General features: G+C 37.6%; 4 protein-coding genes across 4 annotated transcripts; 1 reads left to right on the top strand and 3 right to left on the bottom strand.

The window, feature by feature from the left end:
- Positions 1–292: 292 nt before the first annotated feature.
- LOC142551053 (F-box only protein 13-like) lies at positions 293–2,272 on the bottom strand. The gene is given in 2 exon segments (XM_075660096.1): positions 293–1,185; positions 1,187–2,272. Coding segments are annotated over 2 exon segments (1,242 nt in total). The 5' UTR covers positions 1,666–2,272; the 3' UTR covers positions 293–422.
- Positions 2,273–3,196: 924 nt separating this feature from the next.
- LOC142552314 (formin-like protein 18) lies at positions 3,197–11,108 on the bottom strand. The gene is given in 18 exon segments (XM_075662049.1): positions 3,197–3,847; positions 4,184–4,250; positions 4,333–4,401; positions 4,491–4,607; positions 4,687–4,758; positions 4,887–4,981; positions 5,170–5,251; positions 5,325–5,375; positions 5,491–5,571; positions 5,689–5,730; positions 5,808–5,906; positions 6,206–6,277; positions 6,455–6,584; positions 6,708–8,493; positions 8,495–8,792; positions 8,882–9,100; positions 9,502–10,202; positions 10,634–11,108. Coding segments are annotated over 18 exon segments (4,224 nt in total). The 5' UTR covers positions 10,707–11,108; the 3' UTR covers positions 3,197–3,677.
- A 666-nt stretch (positions 11,109–11,774) lies between these two features.
- Positions 11,775–14,402, bottom strand: LOC142552313 (chorismate mutase 2-like). Its single transcript, XM_075662048.1, has 5 exons — positions 14,047–14,402; positions 12,837–12,926; positions 12,589–12,732; positions 12,338–12,430; positions 11,775–12,254 (listed from the first exon to the last, which is right to left on the bottom strand). Exons 1-5 carry the CDS (start codon positions 14,254–14,256, stop codon positions 12,024–12,026), a joined length of 768 nt encoding a protein of 255 aa, XP_075518163.1. The 5' UTR covers positions 14,257–14,402; the 3' UTR covers positions 11,775–12,023.
- Positions 14,403–16,357: 1,955 nt separating this feature from the next.
- On the top strand, positions 16,358–17,141 carry LOC142550814 (uncharacterized). The gene is made up of 2 exons (XM_075659864.1): positions 16,358–16,758; positions 16,823–17,141. The coding sequence occupies exons 1-2, from the start codon at positions 16,358–16,360 to the stop codon at positions 17,139–17,141; spliced, it is 720 nt and encodes a 239-aa protein (XP_075515979.1).
- The last annotated feature ends 707 nt before the right edge of the window (positions 17,142–17,848 follow it).

Raw genomic sequence — 17,848 nt, 5'->3', positions numbered from 1 at the left:
TGCTTAATAGAAAGATTGCGGATCTTGCTATGGTTGTTGACTATGCATGTGTCGTTTTTTGGAGCTTTAAAAAGGGCAATTTTTGAAACTAAGCATCAGGGTCGAAAATATGGAAATTTTGTTATATTTTTACTCTGTGCTTGGCAATAAGTTCTTGATAAATACCCTCATATGTTATATATATGCAAAATATATAGCCGACACCCTGCCAATTGGGTAGGACTCCCCTAGTAACTAATTCATATCTTTCTCAAAGCTTGTCATTAGTTAAATATGCTAAAGAATTCATATGTAGCCAATCATAAATAAAATATATAATGAAAGGTTACATTTTTCCTAAATCATACAAATGCTGCAAAGAAGTGAATAAAATAAAACAGAAGAAAAAGGCCTTTGTGTCAACGAGTAATCAATTCTTCTTCTCAAATGTCAGCTTCTATCCTAGGCTCAAAAGAGAGAGCACAAACAAACTCTCTAGTTTTATCATCATCTGTGTAGCAGAGTGGCAATTCAATCCATTCGTTTCTGACCAAACTGCACATAACATAACTACATACTTCTGCAGAATTCAAGCAAACTAACATCTCATCGCCAGCTCCACTGCAATTTATATCCACTTTCTTGCCATAAAATTTATGCGAACTTGCTGGTGGCATTGCTGCTATCTGCTGCCATGCGTGCATATTTTGATCCCATTTCCACACCCGAAGACTCGCACTTTCGAAGAATTCCGAAAGCAAAACAACATACATCTGCCCCCCACACTCAACAATATCAATTGAGTATTCTGAAAAAACTGGCAGTAGCCTCGGGTACTCGAAGAATAATTTGTGGGTAAGGTTGCAGGACACCACCGTGCCGGAAGAACTAAGGAAATACAAAATTTCGTCCCCATTTTCAACTGTAAGTGCCGACGAGTACTGCCTAAATGGGCTCCTCTGCATATCTGCGGACACAACATTACCACTGGTCAAGAAATACTGCGAATAATCACCGTCTTTTTCTGATTCACCGGAGTTGTTGATCTTTTGGCCGATGGAAATCTCCTCTTCCCATTGATCAGTAGAAGAATTGTATATCTTGAACGAGAGATTTGGGATATGGCCCAAGATTAAAACAAGCTCAAATCTTTCGGAATTCGTCGTCATCGAAACTGGCAAGAATTGGTTTCTGGGAGATTGAATTCAGAGCTGGGATGATGCGGGTTGAGCCGGTGACAGGGTTGCTGACAGTAAAATCACCATTTGTGGAGTGGAAACAAATCAATCCACCAGATGCAGCAACGGGTATGAAATTGCTGCAAGATTCTTGATTCTTTTTCGTCTGGACCAGAGGTAAGGGATACAATTTTTTCCAGTTTTTTTCGGCAGAATCGAAGACTACTGGATGCTGGCTAAGGTGGGGATCAGAATCCACCATGAAAAACCAGGGATCGCGAAATGGAACTTGAGAACAAGCAAGCTTGAAAGTGGCAGAGTCCGCCACTGATTTCCATTTCTTGCACACTGAAGTTAGGCGTAAAAAAGTAGATGTAGGCAGCCATGAAAGAACTCTTTCAAGAAGATCTTGATTGAGTTCCTGAAGTGAAAATCTTGTATCCTCCCGGATTTCAGAAAACTTTCTCTTCTGAGTTCTTCTCAGAACAAGATCCTCCCCAATCTCCATTTCATGAAAGAAACTAAACAAGAAAACGGGGTAGCACGATCAAAGAATGCAAAGGGCTGGAGTATTTTTTCGAGAAATATGACAAGGGCTGTGGCCTGTTGGGGCTTATGTTGAGGAAGTTCGGTGGGAAGCTCAGAGTAAGCTCATTTTATACCCAAGGATTCCATGGGTTGACAAAGAGTAAAGCAAAAGATTGCATTTTGACAAAAGATTTGTTTAAGAATGAGGCACGAGAGGGTGAGATGTTGTGGGAAAAAGAAAAAGCTGAAAAGGTTATGTTAAGACAGATTTAAAAGAAATAAATAAATAACAGAGAATTTAATCCTCACGAGGAAAAAGAGAAGTCCTTAGTGTCATCACGGCGCCGATGGGGTTTCTTTTGGTGACAAAAGTGAGCAACAAAGGGACCCTATGATCACTTTTTGTTGTTTCGCATTAACTCCTTCCATGTCAAGAAATGATGGAGCTTAGGAAAATAAAATCTGATTTGATGCGGTTTCCACTTCATTTTAGAGTTTAGGCCCTTTCTTCATTGAAGTAGAAAAAAATGATACGTGGGGATGGGATAAATTTAGCTTAGAATCACAAGGTGGAGATTTGAGGTATAAGTGTGAAAGGAGACCCTAGAAAGTGAAAGCTATATGTTGATTGTTGACATTGCTTCCAATGACTCAAGAGGAATCTATCAGTCCCTCGTGTATTCGATTTCCCTTTCTTCTTCTTTTAAAATCGTCATTTTTTGAAGTCAATGCAGAATCCAAAGCTATTGACTTTTGTCCACACACACACAAGTATGTGTATGTTATATTTGTTAGTGGGCAGTAGAACTGGGGCTTTGGATGCTGAATGCGTGATAAATAAAGACGAAAAGCCATGAATTACGGCTTTTGGTGCTTTCTCGTGTGGTGTACAGTGGTCTTGTCAAATAATGTGTTTGTCTGTGTAGTGTAGGGGTGGGGGCTCTTATACTTGTGGTCTAATCTCGTGATAGTTGACCATTTCTTAAATATATATATTTTGAGACATAAATCTTTATAATATTCAACAAATTAGTAAGTAATAATGTCAAAAAATTTAAAATTACAAAATAAAAAAATTATTTATCCAGATATACAAAAAGAAAAAGAAAAAATTTATAATAAAACCCCGGCCCCTGGCTTCTGGAACAATGAAAAGCTGGGTTTAAACAGAAACTGGGCAGCCATTGGCCGGAATTGTTTCCAATATTGTGTCCAATAAGGGCCATTGTCAACATATTTAAATATATGTATCTTTTCTTCACAAAAAAATTACATCTTTTAAATAATTTAATATTTGATGGGCTGAGGAGACTTTTACTTTTGAACGAGATACTCGTTACATTTAAGTATCTCGATGTGTCGTCCCAATCTTGAGTCTTGTAATTTGGTGAAAGAAATAATACATGGGCCCATTAATCATAAATGTGTCAACATTCAGTCCAATAAGGGCCATTTTCTATGAAGAACATGAAACGGGAAGGTCAAGTGATTTAGCCAGCCCCTTGGTTTATATCAACATTTGCAGAATTTTGGATCAATGAACTATATTTTGACACAACCAACGTCGTATTTTCTGTTTGGACAACGCTATTAGCAGATCTCACATAACAATGTTTTACATTCCTAAAACTACAAATGTACATTACAAAAACGAGAACCATTTTACTTACTGCCACACAATATATACATCAGCAATATAGCTTACTAAACACCAAGATTGGATATAAAAAAGCATGTCGGGAGGGTTCGATTTGCGGTCTCAAGTTTTAATGAATTGTATCATCTAAAAACCATCATTCAGCATAGCTCTATCTTGCGGCATCCGGAGTTGTCAAGAGAAATATTCTACAGAATGATGCTCTGCTAATACAGGCAAACTCAAATGAGATTCTTGTGCTACCATACGAAAACTCTCCAATCTGTCTGAAGGGCTTCTGGTATGATTCCAAGAGGCGCCGTTCAAGACTTTGAATTCACTGCTGAGAGATCGTGTCAAGTGTTTAAGTTCATGGTTTCAGACTCGGGTCTGGTGAAGGAAATTGATTTGTCCTTGTTGGTTTCTGCTTCTTTCAGGGCTTTTTTCTTTTCGTATTCCAGTTGCTTGCAGTTTTCGTTGTGAGAACGTACAAACATTCTCACAAAATTAAGCAAAGTTGAGACAACTGCATGAACATCCCATTGAAAGAGATCATATGTTTGGTTAAGGGAAAAATATGCATGCGAGGGGAACAATATAAAAATCAGTTAAAGAGAGAGATTAGAAACGTCAATTTAGTTGGGAAAAAAATAATCAAACGGCATATCTGAAAAAATCTTTTTACAGCGCGAGTCAAACATCAATAAAAAGGATATTTACTTGTACAATAGAGAAGATGATTGTTTCTGAAGTAAATAATAAAGATCAATCACCCTAAAGCAATATCAAGAAATCTTATATCTTGGAACCACGACGGTAATGTGGAAGAAGAAACAATATAGCAGCAGCACAACAGTATCACCTTGTTCAAATGGGCAACGACCCGGGTCTTCCCCGAAATAAAAGGCCAGGGCATCTGCATTCTTCCCCTGAATAAGGCTAAACTTCATTAGTTACAAGAGATTTATACAGTGCACGAGACAACAGGAGATAATTAATCAGATGCTTTACCACTCCAGAATAAAGTGAAGCCAGAGATCTAACTTCAGCTTCACCGAATTCGAGAAAGTCTTTTAGTGTCTAAACATTGATCACGGAAATTCAGTTAATGCAGCAAAATTAAATAACTTACAAGAATGACGATGAAAAAATATCAATATGTTAAGTACCTCGTAAAAGTTCTTCGAAACAAGGCCATCATTTTCAGAAGCACTCAGTTCTTGTGCAACTTTTTCGAGCCCTTTGCTGATAGCTTGCATTTCCTCTGCCAAATACTTCAACTGAATCTGCTTCAAACAGATTGTTTATCATGTAAATATGAAAAGATTCTAGAGGCATTAAAACAAATGTGAAAAGAACGCACACCTTTGTCGCAGCCTCTAAACTCACTAGATCTTTCTGAAAATCTATTACTTCTGGCAACTTTTCAGCAAGCACCTCCAAGTTGACACAGGTTAATGTAGGTTAATAAAATTTAGTATATACCTATGGCAATTGTCACTACAAAACCGGTAAGGAAACTCAAAAGCAAAAGGTAAGCATCGGCCCACGAATAAAATTTATACCTTGCAGAGATAGTGCATCAGGGTCAGCTTCTTGTTTATTGAGCGTGTTTCAGTAAGTTTCATAAGGCTATCGAGGCGAAACCCAACAGCAGAACCTGTATGAATAATTATTCCATTTGATTTTAGCCGCGGATGAAACGAAAAAGAACCATTTTCCAACGTCAAATGAATAGTTAAAAAGTAAATAAAGACGAAACACATTGAAAGATTTTTCATAAGCAAAATGAATTAGCATTACGACAATTCGAAATTGAAAATAAATAAATGAAAAGTTTCTACTCACCCCTTGCAGTTCCATGATTTAAAGCATTGCCCAGTGAAAGGATAGTTTGCATAATTCTTTTCAATTTCACAGAATTTCTAACCTGATGAAAACCATCATCAGGGGGCCTATTACTTACACCAGACAAAAGGAAACAGAGGAACAAAGTTACTAACCTCTCCAGATGCAGAGTTCACAATATTCAAACTATTTCTCAAGTCTGAAACCTGAGTAAATGGAGAAGAGAAATATAAGTTCCAGGAGAAAATTACATATTTCAATGGGCCACAATTAAGGAGATGAGATAGATATAGGATGTAAGGAATTGCACTTTCTTCTGACCTGGGAATGAAATTGAATTTTAAATGAGAAGATTCTTAACTTCGATTCTGCGCGAGGAACTTTCATCAGCTCCAAGAAAAACTGCAGGTAGAAGACCATATCAGAAAGAGTTGGTTTGATGAAAGAAATACACTGGATACAAAATAAATTAATGAAATGAACAACGAACGAAAAGAAAGAAAGAAAATAAATGCCCACCTGTTCACACTTTCCAAGGTTCTCCTGGTTGCCCCTGTAATTCTGAAAGTGGATAGATATGGTTACAAGATGCCCGGGAAGATGGCCGCAATTTGAAAAGTTTGGGAACAAAGTGATACCTTAAGAAGTTCCATTTCTTCTTTGGTTGGACAAAACTTTATGAGATTATCTACCTGATCGATGTCCAGCTTCGAATCATCTAAAGCAAGGATCGAGTTCTGTCGAAGAAAATAACAAAGCAACACACAAGGCCATTAATAAGATCATTATCACGTGAAAATCTTCTCTTGCACCAAATCCATTATGCTGTCTGCGTGTTAATCTTTTTCAAAGTAAACCTTCCCTGGTGCCCACAGACACCGTTGGCACAATTTTTTTAAGAAAAACAGCCAATTCATGCAAACATTATTGTTGAATTTTGGCGGCGGAAGTAGTTAAGGGAATGCTGTATAAATTTGGGGGTATATGTGTGGGATGTGAAAAACTTCTAGTATCCAAACACACATTGTAGACCGACCATTAAATCGGACAGCGGAACCTTGACTTTTGTCAGCATAATTTCACAATTGTATGCCCTTCGTAGCTCGATCTGGAAGAAAAACATATGTTCTAGAAATTAGGATGATAAAAAAACTACAACTTGTCTCAAAAGTGGAAAGAAAAATTCAAGGAAATGCATCAACGCTAATGAAATAAATACTCAGATGAAATATAAACAAAACAGAAAAGAAACCAAATGAATAAAAATAAAAATTAGCCACTTTACCAGATGGACTTTCTCAGATTTGAGACCTGAGGCACGCCCACTTGTTTTCCCAATTGCGCCTCCAAGATCTGAATTTGATACAGTGGCTGAAAAAAGGCTCTCGAGTTCGGACATGTCTATTTCAGGAGCTCTAGGATGGATGATATAAGAGAAGACTACAAAGTTACCGATTGCACCTTTTACATTGTGATATCTGGGAGGTTGATCAATATATATAATCACAAATGAGTAACGAAGACTATATGATACATACTTTGAAGCCTCCTCAGGTTTTTGAGCCTCAGCCCAGATGCTTCCATACATAGCCCTTGTTAGCTTCAACCAATGATATGGTTTCAGTGATGTCTTTTTGGCTAGATTATGAACTCTTCCACTCGCCCGCAATTGAAACTTCCCCTTTACACCCACAGGAGCTGTTGGAATGTTTCCACCGCATACTGAAGAACGAGACTGCAAAGGAGTAGTGCCAGATTTTGATAATCCATTGGGAAGTGGGGCAGGGGGAGGTGGAACAGTTTGACAATTTATAACTGAGGCTTCCTTCTGACCAGAACTTTGAGGAGTTGGTGATGGTGGAGCTGTAAAACTACCACTAGAAACAGTGGCCAAACGTGAACATGGAGGCGGAGGGGGTGTAGGGAGGGTGGGATGAACTACTGATAACTTTTCTGGAACAACTGAGGAATCTTGACAAGAGATCGAGGCAGAATCCCCAGGTAATAAAGCTGTTGGAGAAGGAACGATGATAGATAGATTATGAATTGTTGGGCCAATTGAGGAAGGCAATGCTGGAGTGGAAACAGGGGAAGCTAATGACAAGTCCCGAATAGAGGGGAGTGAAGCTGTTTCTTTGATACAAGAGGGAGGAGGAGCAACTGGCTGCAAGATCTTTGGAGAGGTAGATGTACTTGTTGCTGAGGGAGGGGGAGGCAGAGGAAAAGATAATAGAGACGGTGATTTAGCTTTTCCTAAGAAAGGTGGCGGAGGAGGAGGAGGAGGTGGAGGAGAAGCTGAAGATGTACTTTGAAAAGACGGAAGTCCCTTTTTTACGGAGGATGAGTGTGGAGGGGGACCTGATGATTGGTTTCCGGAATAAGAATTGGGCGTCAAAGGACGTGGAAGATTGGTGGGAAAAACAACCTGAGATTGGTCAATACGAGGAGTAGAAGCCATCTCCGAGAAGCAAGACGGAGAAGAGACTGGGGTTGGAGAAAATGATTTTCCACTGGAAGAGAAAGATGTATCGTAGGCAGTACAAAGTGGGGGAGGAGGTGGTAGATGAGGCATTGGCAACTGCTGTCTAATGTGAGCTGACATTTTACAATCAAGGCCAAATTGGATTCTTGGCAGTACTGGAACAGATAAGTAAGACTTGGATTGAGATGGTGGTGGTGAAGGCGGAGGTGGTGGTACTGATACCCTTACCAATGATTGTAGTGGCGGAGACTCTTGTCTTAATTGAAGAAACAATGATGATGATGGTAGACTAGAGTGAATACCTGATGATTTTGAGTGATGTATTTGACAAGTAGCAGGTAATGAAGGTGAAGAGAGAGGTGGAGGTGAAACTGGTGGCACTTCTAAGGATAATAGTGATGGTGGTAACTGTGGCACTGATGGCGATACTGGTGGATGTAGTGATCTTGTTGATCGAAAAAGTGGAGGTGGTGGTGGTGGTGGTGGCAGTTGAGGAGGAAGAGGAGTAAAATCTTCTCTTGTTTCAGAGTTATTAGATTGCTTTCCTAAGATAGTTTGCTCTGGCGCTGAGGGTTTGGAAGAATAAGAGGCTTCTTTATTGAACTCTGCATGATCATGAAGGAGTGCTGTAATCCCAAGTGCAGAAGGTGCACCATGGTATCTTGAGATGGCTATAGGAGCACATTGAAAAGAATTTGAATATAAAGCTGGACTTGAGATTGAAGTTGGAGAAGCTCGCTGTGATATTACTTTACATTTAGCAGGCCTTTGAACAACAACCTGCAGTTCTCTTTTCTCAATCTCACTTGTCTTCAAACTCTTATCAAGGGATGATTTTGAAAAGGTCGAATGATGTTTCATTTATTGCAATTTGTCTAGAAATCATGGTTTCATTTTCAAGTACTTCAGATTTTGGAGTCTCTATAACCACCATTGAAGGACTTTCTTTGAGAAATCCTCTATCATCATGAGCATCACCTGAAAATTTGTCCTTCTGAACACTATTAGGAACAAGCAGATCCGAATTATTTAATGCATCATGAACTTCAACAAAAGCTTCGACGGGAAGATCTTCATACTCAATACCAGGCAAATCGAGCCCAACAAGTGAAGATAAGGAATTCATCTCTGAGAAAAGTACCTTCAATCCAACCACAAAAAAATTTCACACCTCAAATAGTAGTCAAGTTGCTGCAGCAGATCATACTTGAACAAAGTAGTGATGCTTACCTCTGCTCTGAAGTCCTCGGGAAATTGATCCTTAACATTCCACGGTGTATCAATCTCGTCAGGTGTAAGGATCAATACGTTCGATCCTATGAATGCCGTATTGAACATCACCCGAAACATCATGTTTTCAAGTTTTACGTTATCATCCAGTGTGATACATTCGAGCACAACATCACCTTGTACATGACAGTGGATATCAATTTTAACTTCACAATCTGCCTGTGACAAAGTTTGAATCAATTTAAACAAAATAAATAAATAAGAGATATATATATATATATATATATATATATATATATATATATATTTTCTTGTTTCGATGAAGAGGATGAAGAACAATTTATTTTTTTTATTTTAGCATTGCAAAGCTTGAAAAGTATAAGCAAAGGTGAATCAAAAAGAGGGGCAAAGAAGGGGAGTTCATTCCCCTTGAGACTATAAATTTTATTCGAAGTTGTCAAGAATAAAGTTTCTTCCCCCAAATTTGTTTCAATATGCCCAAACTTGGTCCCCTGTCTACAAATTCCAGAATCAAACCATGATTATATGGGACCTGTCTACAAATTCCAGAATCAAAACATGATTTTATGCGACAAAAGCAAGCCTGAATTGAACATTACCATCTTCAATTGTCGCACTGCTTTGTTTGTTTGGGGCATAGAGAAAAGCACCTTTGTTGTCCGATCCACGACCATCAAAGGATCATGTCCGTATATCCTAATGATGGGACGACAACCCCCTTCTCTGTGCATATCAGGAATGCATCTAAGAATGACACGATCCAATGTCAATGCCCCGTCCAAGGGAGGCCACTGGGAACCCGTGTTCCTTCTCGAGACATATTGTAGGTACCTCAACTGTGAAGGTAGTGGATTCAGAGGAGACAACAAACGCAAAATTTCTCGAGGTGCTTGCTTGTACATCATATCTAAAGTTTTCTGTTCCCCAGCGTATTGCTTCCTATAAATCAAGAGGGCAGCAAGCGTGAAAGCCATAACCGGCAGTGCATCCATCTGACAATGCAACAAAAGTAGATTCCTCTGCCCAAGGGAGAGCCAACTTTCACTTGATCTCAAAAAGTGATGGATCATTTCCACGGTGAGCAACGGGCAATTTTCATACTGTCGAGGATAGTCTATTACTGTCATATTATACTTGGATAACAAATCAGTGACCTGGGTTTGTTGATCTCCCTCTCCAAAATTAAAAACCATGATTGAAGCCTCGGGGAAATATTCGCAGAGTCGATCCACTATATGTCCAATATAGACGTTGTACCCATCATCCTCCGAGCCATTGGTGGTAAAACAGCAATCAAATACTACAAAATCATGAAATGTGTTTCTGCATGAATTTTTCATTACAAGTTTAAATATCTGGCAGTGGCAGAGCCACACTCATTCTAGTTTGATCAATCCTCTGGGAAGAGAAATCATTTAACTAAAAGTCATTCTAACTTTTGGCTTGATATAGCATTTTGTAGTCTACTGAGAAATCATGAAATGGTTAAATAAATTTTTTTTTTAACTCCACCCCGACTACAATTTTCTTTTTGAAATGGAGAACTACTGTCAGTTCATTCGACATCTGTATATGGAATTTTTTCTTCAGCATCAATCTAAATCATCATAATACGAAACAATGTAACACATAGAAACATTCAAAATGCAGCCATATTTTGAATAAAACTATTTTATTTTTTCAAACTTGTAAAGAACTGAACTTCATCAAAACAAGCAACTTAAAACGCACCAAAAACCCTTTCTGAGATCTCCAGAAGCCCTTCCGGCGGCTTCCGATAGAAAAATTTGCGGAGAAGCGCCATTCAATCGCCAAGATCTGGAGAGTCTTGGTGGTGGCCCAAAAACTACCAAGACAACCCTATAAGTACTGGAATATCAACCACATTTACACTTGAAACGTCAAGAACCCAGGTGATAAAATCTTGAAAACAAGACTCAGAGGCACCTGTACATAAATATATATAATACGTTTCAGCTTACAAATGGAGCGTTATTCTTTACATTCAAGAAAGTGAGACAAGAACAACAGTAACTGTGGGTTTTGCTGGAGCTGCAAGGAACACTTGAAATCTTTCCATATGGAACATTTCTTCACACTCACACTTACCCTGCGTCTGTTGTTTGCTCTGTGATTCTCAAGACTAGACTTAGCTTTCAATGGGGGAAAACAAAAAGACAAAGCGAACGTGTGCGCCTGCCACTGACAGGGGAATAATTGGATTCCTTCTTTTTATTACTATTTTTATTTCCTTTTTTTCCAAGATTTGGTGTTCTGATTTTCACTATGATTACGATAATTCAGTTGTTTGAAGACAACATAGGATCTGGCTTGTCACCATCTGGGAATTCTTTATGTCAATGTGTTTCATGGTAGATTAAGAGATTATGGGTCGCATAATTATATATTCCCGATTCGCATCTGCATCTTAATTTATTAGAGTTGTTGTCTCTTTCATGTCTTTTTTTGCACGTGCCTCTCTCTTGTGTCCCTAGCCTTCCAAAATTGGTTATAATTTTTGGATCATCAATATGTGATTAAGATATGCAGACAGAAAGAATGTTGCAACAGAATAACCACTTAATTAACTAAATAACAAATAAATAAATATTTTACCATAGAAATAGTGTTACTAAAACAAGATATTTAAATATATCAAGTATTTTCATATTTTATTCTTTTCTAAATAAATAAGTCAATAGTGATTTAAACGAATGTTGATAATTGCTTATATTTAAACCTGTAAAAGCATCCACACGAGCAAAATTTGCGCCTAATTAGATTCATTTAAAATATTATTTTCTTTTAGTTAAATTATGTTTCATTATAGATAATGTAGATTTTGAAACGAATTTTAAGATCGTACACGCACTAAATACAAAACGAAACATAATATTTTTTTTAAGAATAAAAATCTGGAGTGCCTACATTGAAGGTCAAGGGAGCAGGAGCACCAAATTACATCCTAATAAACATCATTAATGCATTAGGCAGAGTGTGTGAAATGTTACGTACACATTGACGTTAGTATTTATTCCAAAAATCTCTTAAATTCATAAATATGTAAGAAGGCTTCATAGATCGTTTGAAGATTGTGGTATGTTACAAATATTTGAAACCTTTACTCGAGACGACGAAGAAGGTATTCAACTTCAACAAATTTTGTTAATGGCATCACCCATTCTTCATATAACCGAGAAACAACAGACGGATTGACCTTGTACTTGCCGTTGGTGTCATTTTCTTGGAGATCCACATCTTGACCGAATAACAATGCTTTTTTTGCCACCCTTTTCTTGATCGCCTCTTCCACAGTTGGAAAAGTTAATAACTCCATTAAAGCTTCTTTGTTCTGCTAGAATTCGAGTTGTATATGATGGGGTACTGCTTCCTGGCGGTTTATTATTTTGAAATATAAGTGAATTGTGTATTTACCTTAGCATCTATAGCTGGCGTATAGTCTCCTGGGGCATCTCTGAATTTAACCTCGGCTACAAACTTTCCCAAGTGAATCCTTCTTGAAAGTGCCTGGAAACATGAACTTTACTATCCTGATATATTTCTAAAGAAATTATAGAAAGATTAAGCTCTTCCACCAGGTCAGTCTTTTAGATTTAAACTCAGCTTTCATTCTATCGTCCGACATTCACCGTGTGGGTAAAAAATTGTTTACTAGCTTATTTTACCTGCAAACAATCTAAATCACTGGCTGCAGTGGCAGCATAGTTCCCATCATCTCCGTCACTCGTGATCAAAGGAAGCAATTTCTTGAGGTAAAAATCTGATATTTTGTCATTCACGTTAATGGAAGCAGCTGAAGGATGCAAGATCTGAAAAAGAATGTATCGCTGATAAAGAAAGAATAGAAACTGAAATATAATACTGGTAAAATTGCTAAAGGATCTCAAGACTTCAGTAACTCTTCCATTTTTACCGGTGTAGAAGAGTTGAGAGTTTGCAGTAAAGGAGCTGGTAACTTGTCTGGGAAAAAGGCGTTCTCTTCTGGAGATGTGTAACGACCAGCCTGTGGACAAATCAGACGAAGATTTCACCTTGTAAACTTCTCATCATGATAATACATCATTCATTTGGGCTAATGATTCGAAATCCACGGGATTCACTTTGATATATAAGAAAATACTGAGACCAAGACTCTAGGTAGTCTTGGAAATGCACGTTTTATATTTCTTATGGCCATTAAAAACATCAACAAAATCTCTATTAACACGATTCTTCTTTTAATGATATTATAAAATCATAGTAATTAAAATTTATAAATAAACAATTCCCATTTCATAGCTTTATACAGAATACATAACTACATTCGTTTAAAACTCCAATTTTATTTAACATAATGCCAACCATATTTAATGAAGACACAACACAAACTAAGGCGCCCTGGAGAAGAGGATCATGGCACAAATTGCAGTGTGCGTCTTCAGTGAAGCACACTGAGCAACGCTATTTTGAAATACAGATGTATCAAGATTACAAACCATCGGGAAAAAAAAATCCAAGCAGACGTGAATGACTATTATAATATATTGAATTTAAAACTTAAAAGTGCACAATCTTTTCATTCAAGGTGCATTTCAAACCTGCCTTGGCCGTTGAGGCGCACCAACGTGCACCCTGTAAGCTCAAGGCACACGCCTCATTCAAGATATGTGCATTAGGCCAAGATATGGCTTAAGTTTAGGGACACACAGGTGTATTTTTAATAACCACGATCCAATTTAAAACAAAAATTCAGTGAAGCTTAAAGAAATCCAAGTTGATCACATAATCAAGGACAGATCTTTCATAAATTTGAGCTTGGCATATTTGAAGAGAACTAAAAAAGCTGGTTCGTATGCAGCATTCATCACCAGCGCCAGAAAATGAAAATCAACCAAGCCATAGCCATATATATTAGATAAATCAATACATCACTATTATTCTTGTTTATATTATTATCCAATGAGTATTTCGAACTAACTTCTTCTTCTTCTTTTTAATAAGAATCAGTTTAAGATGTTAAACATTCGTATTGTAACCATCGTCAGCATTTTGTCGGCACATTTTTATTTTATGACAATAAGCCAGATCAATTCCATTAAATTTGGGGGGGAAAATGAAATGAAAAGATAAAAAGAAAAGCATACCTTGGCCTGAAGAGCTTCGGATTCTTTGAGAAAGAAATCGAACAAAGAATCCGATGATTCGGGAACGCACTTGTCCTCGTACAGGGCCGAATTTCTGGGATATTTCGCTCTCTCGATCAGATAAAAGATAATGGTGTCTTCTTGGCGAACCAAGCTCTTTCTCAAAGAATCAAGATTCAACAACTCATCAATTCTTGTGCTCAGCGCCATTTCACAGACTATAGCAATCAATATGAATGTTGATACTGCGCTGTTGAAGATCCGAAATATCAAATAAACAGGATGAAATGAAGGGCTGCGGACGAAAGGTCGGATAACTACTGGGATGTGTAAAGGTTGGATTTTGAAGTGGGGGTAGCGTCGTTCGCCAATAAAAAAGTTAACTCTGCCGTGGGTGGGTGAGTGAAGGTGTGCCTTAGTCAGGAAGGCTTGTTTCCTTTCTTTAACTTTAATTAGTGGTGTAATTAAGGTAAACTTTCCTTTGTCTACTCTAGATTGGGTCGGGTGTGGACGCAAATTCGGATTTAAATTGGGGATTTCTAGCCTCCTGAATAAAAACAAAAATAAAATGTCACCCACACATATACACATATATTATGTTTTAATGTTAGAAAATTTTGGGCAATGAAATAATAATAAAAATTATCACTTACAAGAAGTAATAATATATGAAATGGGTTTATGGTTTAGACGATAAATTACAACTTTGTTATTTTTCAATAATTAACAAAAAATAAACATTTTTAATTAAATTATTTGTTTGGTTGTAAACCGAATAATTAATAATTTGATATATTTAGAAAAAATTATAAAGGCACGAAATTACAACCAAACATTCAATTAGATTGAATTAGATTGAATCGAATAATTGATCGTATCAAATCAATCAAACACGACATCAACGAAATATCGGTATTTCGATTTTTATCGTCATTTTTATTGTTGTTATTAATTTTTTCAAAGACATTTGGAATAAAAAATGGAATCAAATTTCTCGAGATCGAAGAGAAGACATTGTATGTGTTGTGCCTAAAAAATAATCCAAGAAGTCCACTTGGAAGCCCACAAGCAAAAGTCCAACTGATGAAAGCCCAAGAGAATTGTAGTTGGACCAGGAGAAGAACTATGCTACCAGTCAAGGCCACTATCCAACATGGAAGATCGTGGGGAGATCGTGGAATACAACCTAAACTTAACATGCGGAGTTGAACAAAAACAGGAAGGAAGAATAAGAAAGACACGACACACATCCAACAAATTTATATCAAAGCTCTGCAGAATTTTGTCATTAATTGTTCGCTTATTTTCTATTTTCCAAGCAGTCTATTTTCTCATTTCTTCAACTTTACTGTAGAATGTTGATCAAAATTCATAACAGCATATTTAAGTTTGATGTTGTCCATGGATTCTCACTATAATTTCTTTATTTTCCTCAGTTTACACGTTTAGCTTTGAAGCCAAACTCACGCATAAAATTATTATTTTTCATTTACTTGAAATATTTTGTTTGCGTACATGTTTGAAATGATTATTTGTATTTTCCATCCCGTCAGCGCATCCTTGGTCCTGCCCAGCTTCTAAAACAGCCGTTTGTTGATTGGAAGTCAGTACTAATTAATTTCATTTGATTACACAGAAGAAATTGGGCAAGAGGCCTCTTTCAATCTTGGAGTTGGATTTGGTCTTAAGTTTCTGATTGCTGCTAGCAGAAATGAGCTGAACAAAATGGTGAATTTGCACAACAAATGCAGTTTTTGCTTCAAGAAGGTTTCAGAACTGAATTTCAAAATAATCAAGTAAAGGAGCATTGCTTTGGTTCAACGATGATGACTCCGTCTTTCACTAACCCTATTGACGTCCAAGAAATATCTTATGTGGAAAAAACTGCAACTCCAGATCGATACAGAGTTCCCTTCAAAATATGTTATTGACATTTATCAGACTTACACAACAGTTAGTTAGTTAGCTCTCGGTTATTAGTCAGTTGTAATTGGTTAGATGATTAGTCCTTACTCAATGCATAAAAATAGATGATGTACAGACTATCAATACTCCCTCCCTATTTTTTCTAAAATGAAGAATAGAACTTATCTTCCATTCGGTACATGCTCGCCTCTAATATGGTATTAGAGCTTATCCGCACATCAGTTACACACACCGGTGGTGAGCAGATAATCAGGAAGATTGAGAGCAGGTAAATTTCTCGTCGAGATAGTGGCTAATGAATTTTCTTTCTGTGTAAAACTCACAAATCGGTGCCTTTCATTCTCCAATTCGTAATTGGAACTTCTGAGTATCGGTATCTGGATCTATGGCAAACACAACTTCCCCGGCATGGAATCTGCAAATGGGGCGATCAGCCGTTGATGACCAATCGAGCCCCTACTTTCTTCATCATTCTGATAATCCGGGACAGCTCCTGGTTTCACAGTTACTCACAAGTGAAAATTTTTCGTCATGGAGTCGAGCAATGAAAATTGCACTCTCCGTTAAGAACAAGCTGGGGTTTATTGATGGATCTATTCATAAACCACCAGAAAATGATCTCACCTTGACAAGTATCCAAGGAGATATCAGCGAGCATCTTGTTCGCAGAATCAGCAGAAGATATATGGAAGGATTTGCAGGATCGATTTCAACAGAGCAATGCTCCAAGAATATTTCAACTGCGGAGAGAATTGATCAATTTGCGCCAAGATCAAGATCCGGTTGGTATCTACTTCACTAAGCTTAAGGCCATTTGGGAAGAATTAAATCAATTACGTCCGGTTTGCAGTTGTGGTAAATGCAATTGTAATGGGGTCAAGAACATTGACAATTATGTTCAGATGGATTACGCCATGACGTTTCTCATGGGTCTCAATGACTCGTTTACCCATATTAGAAGTCAAGTGCTCCTGCTTGATCCTCTTCCCTCTATCAACAAAATTTTTGCTTTAGTCATACAAGAGGAGAGACAAAGGGCTATTGGGATTCAATCTACCTTCAATACACCCACAAATAACTTGGCACTTGCGCTCAAAGGGGAGCAACCCCAATCACAGCAGCAACATAGCAGAGCAAGAATTAAATTCCAGAAAGGCAGACCATATTGAACTTCTTGCAATGCTCCTGGCCACATTGTGAATACATGTTACAAGATCCATGGCTATCCGCCCGGATACAAAACCAGAACCAAATTTGTGAAGAGAAACTCACCTGCTCCAGTAAATCAAGTTTCAGGACAGCTGGCTTCGTCTGGAATCCGAGATTCTCTTAATGATTCTTCTTCAAATATCTTACAGAAATTTGATAAACATCAGATGGAACAACTGATGACCATGTTTGTTCAACACCTCTCAGCTGTGGACAAGAAAATTGATCGACAAAATGGTTCGAATGATCACTTTAATTCAGGTACTTGCTTATCGATTTCTATCCCTAATTTGTTGCATTCACCTTCATGTTGGATCGTGGATTCGGGGGCATCCCGACATATTTGCTCGAATGCGAGTTCCTTCACTTCCCTTAAATCAGTGGACAATTCACGTGTCATCCTGCCAAATCATGAATACATTGACGTCAAACTATGTGGTGAAGTTAGATTGGGATCCTTGGTTCTATATGATGTTCTTTACATACCCGAGTTCAAATTTAGCCTACTGTCCGTCAGCTCATTTATAGCCAACACAGACGTTGTGATCAACTTTTACCATGATTCATTTCTCATTCAGGAAATGACAACCAAGAAGATGATTGGCAAGGGTAATCGGATAGAAGGTCTTTATGTTCTGAAAGTCGAGAATTTGGAAAGCTACAACTC

This window comes from Primulina tabacum, chromosome 7 (assembly GCF_025594145.1).
Source record: "Primulina tabacum isolate GXHZ01 chromosome 7, ASM2559414v2, whole genome shotgun sequence".
NCBI lineage: Eukaryota > Viridiplantae > Streptophyta > Magnoliopsida > Lamiales > Gesneriaceae > Primulina > Primulina tabacum.
Note: the sequence above shows the minus strand (reverse complement) of the source record. Positions and strands in the feature narration are given on the sequence as shown.

Excerpts from the sequence above, each read along its gene's own strand:
- LOC142552313 (XM_075662048.1), bottom strand. The coding sequence starts at position 14,256 with ATGGCGCTGAGCACAAGAATTGATGAGTTGTTGAATCTTGATTCTTTG. Across the intron at positions 12,927-14,046 it reads CCGAAGCTCTTCAGGCCAAG|GCTGGTCGTTACACATCTCC; the intron begins GTATGCTTTTCT and ends ATTTGTCCACAG. Across the intron at positions 12,733-12,836 it reads CTCTCAACTCTTCTACACCG|ATCTTGCATCCTTCAGCTGC; the intron begins GTAAAAATGGAA and ends ATTCTTTTTCAG.
- LOC142550814 (XM_075659864.1), top strand. The coding sequence starts at position 16,358 with ATGGCAAACACAACTTCCCCGGCATGGAATCTGCAAATGGGGCGATCA. Across the intron at positions 16,759-16,822 it reads CCAAGATCAAGATCCGGTTG|TTGTGGTAAATGCAATTGTA; the intron begins GTATCTACTTCA and ends TCCGGTTTGCAG.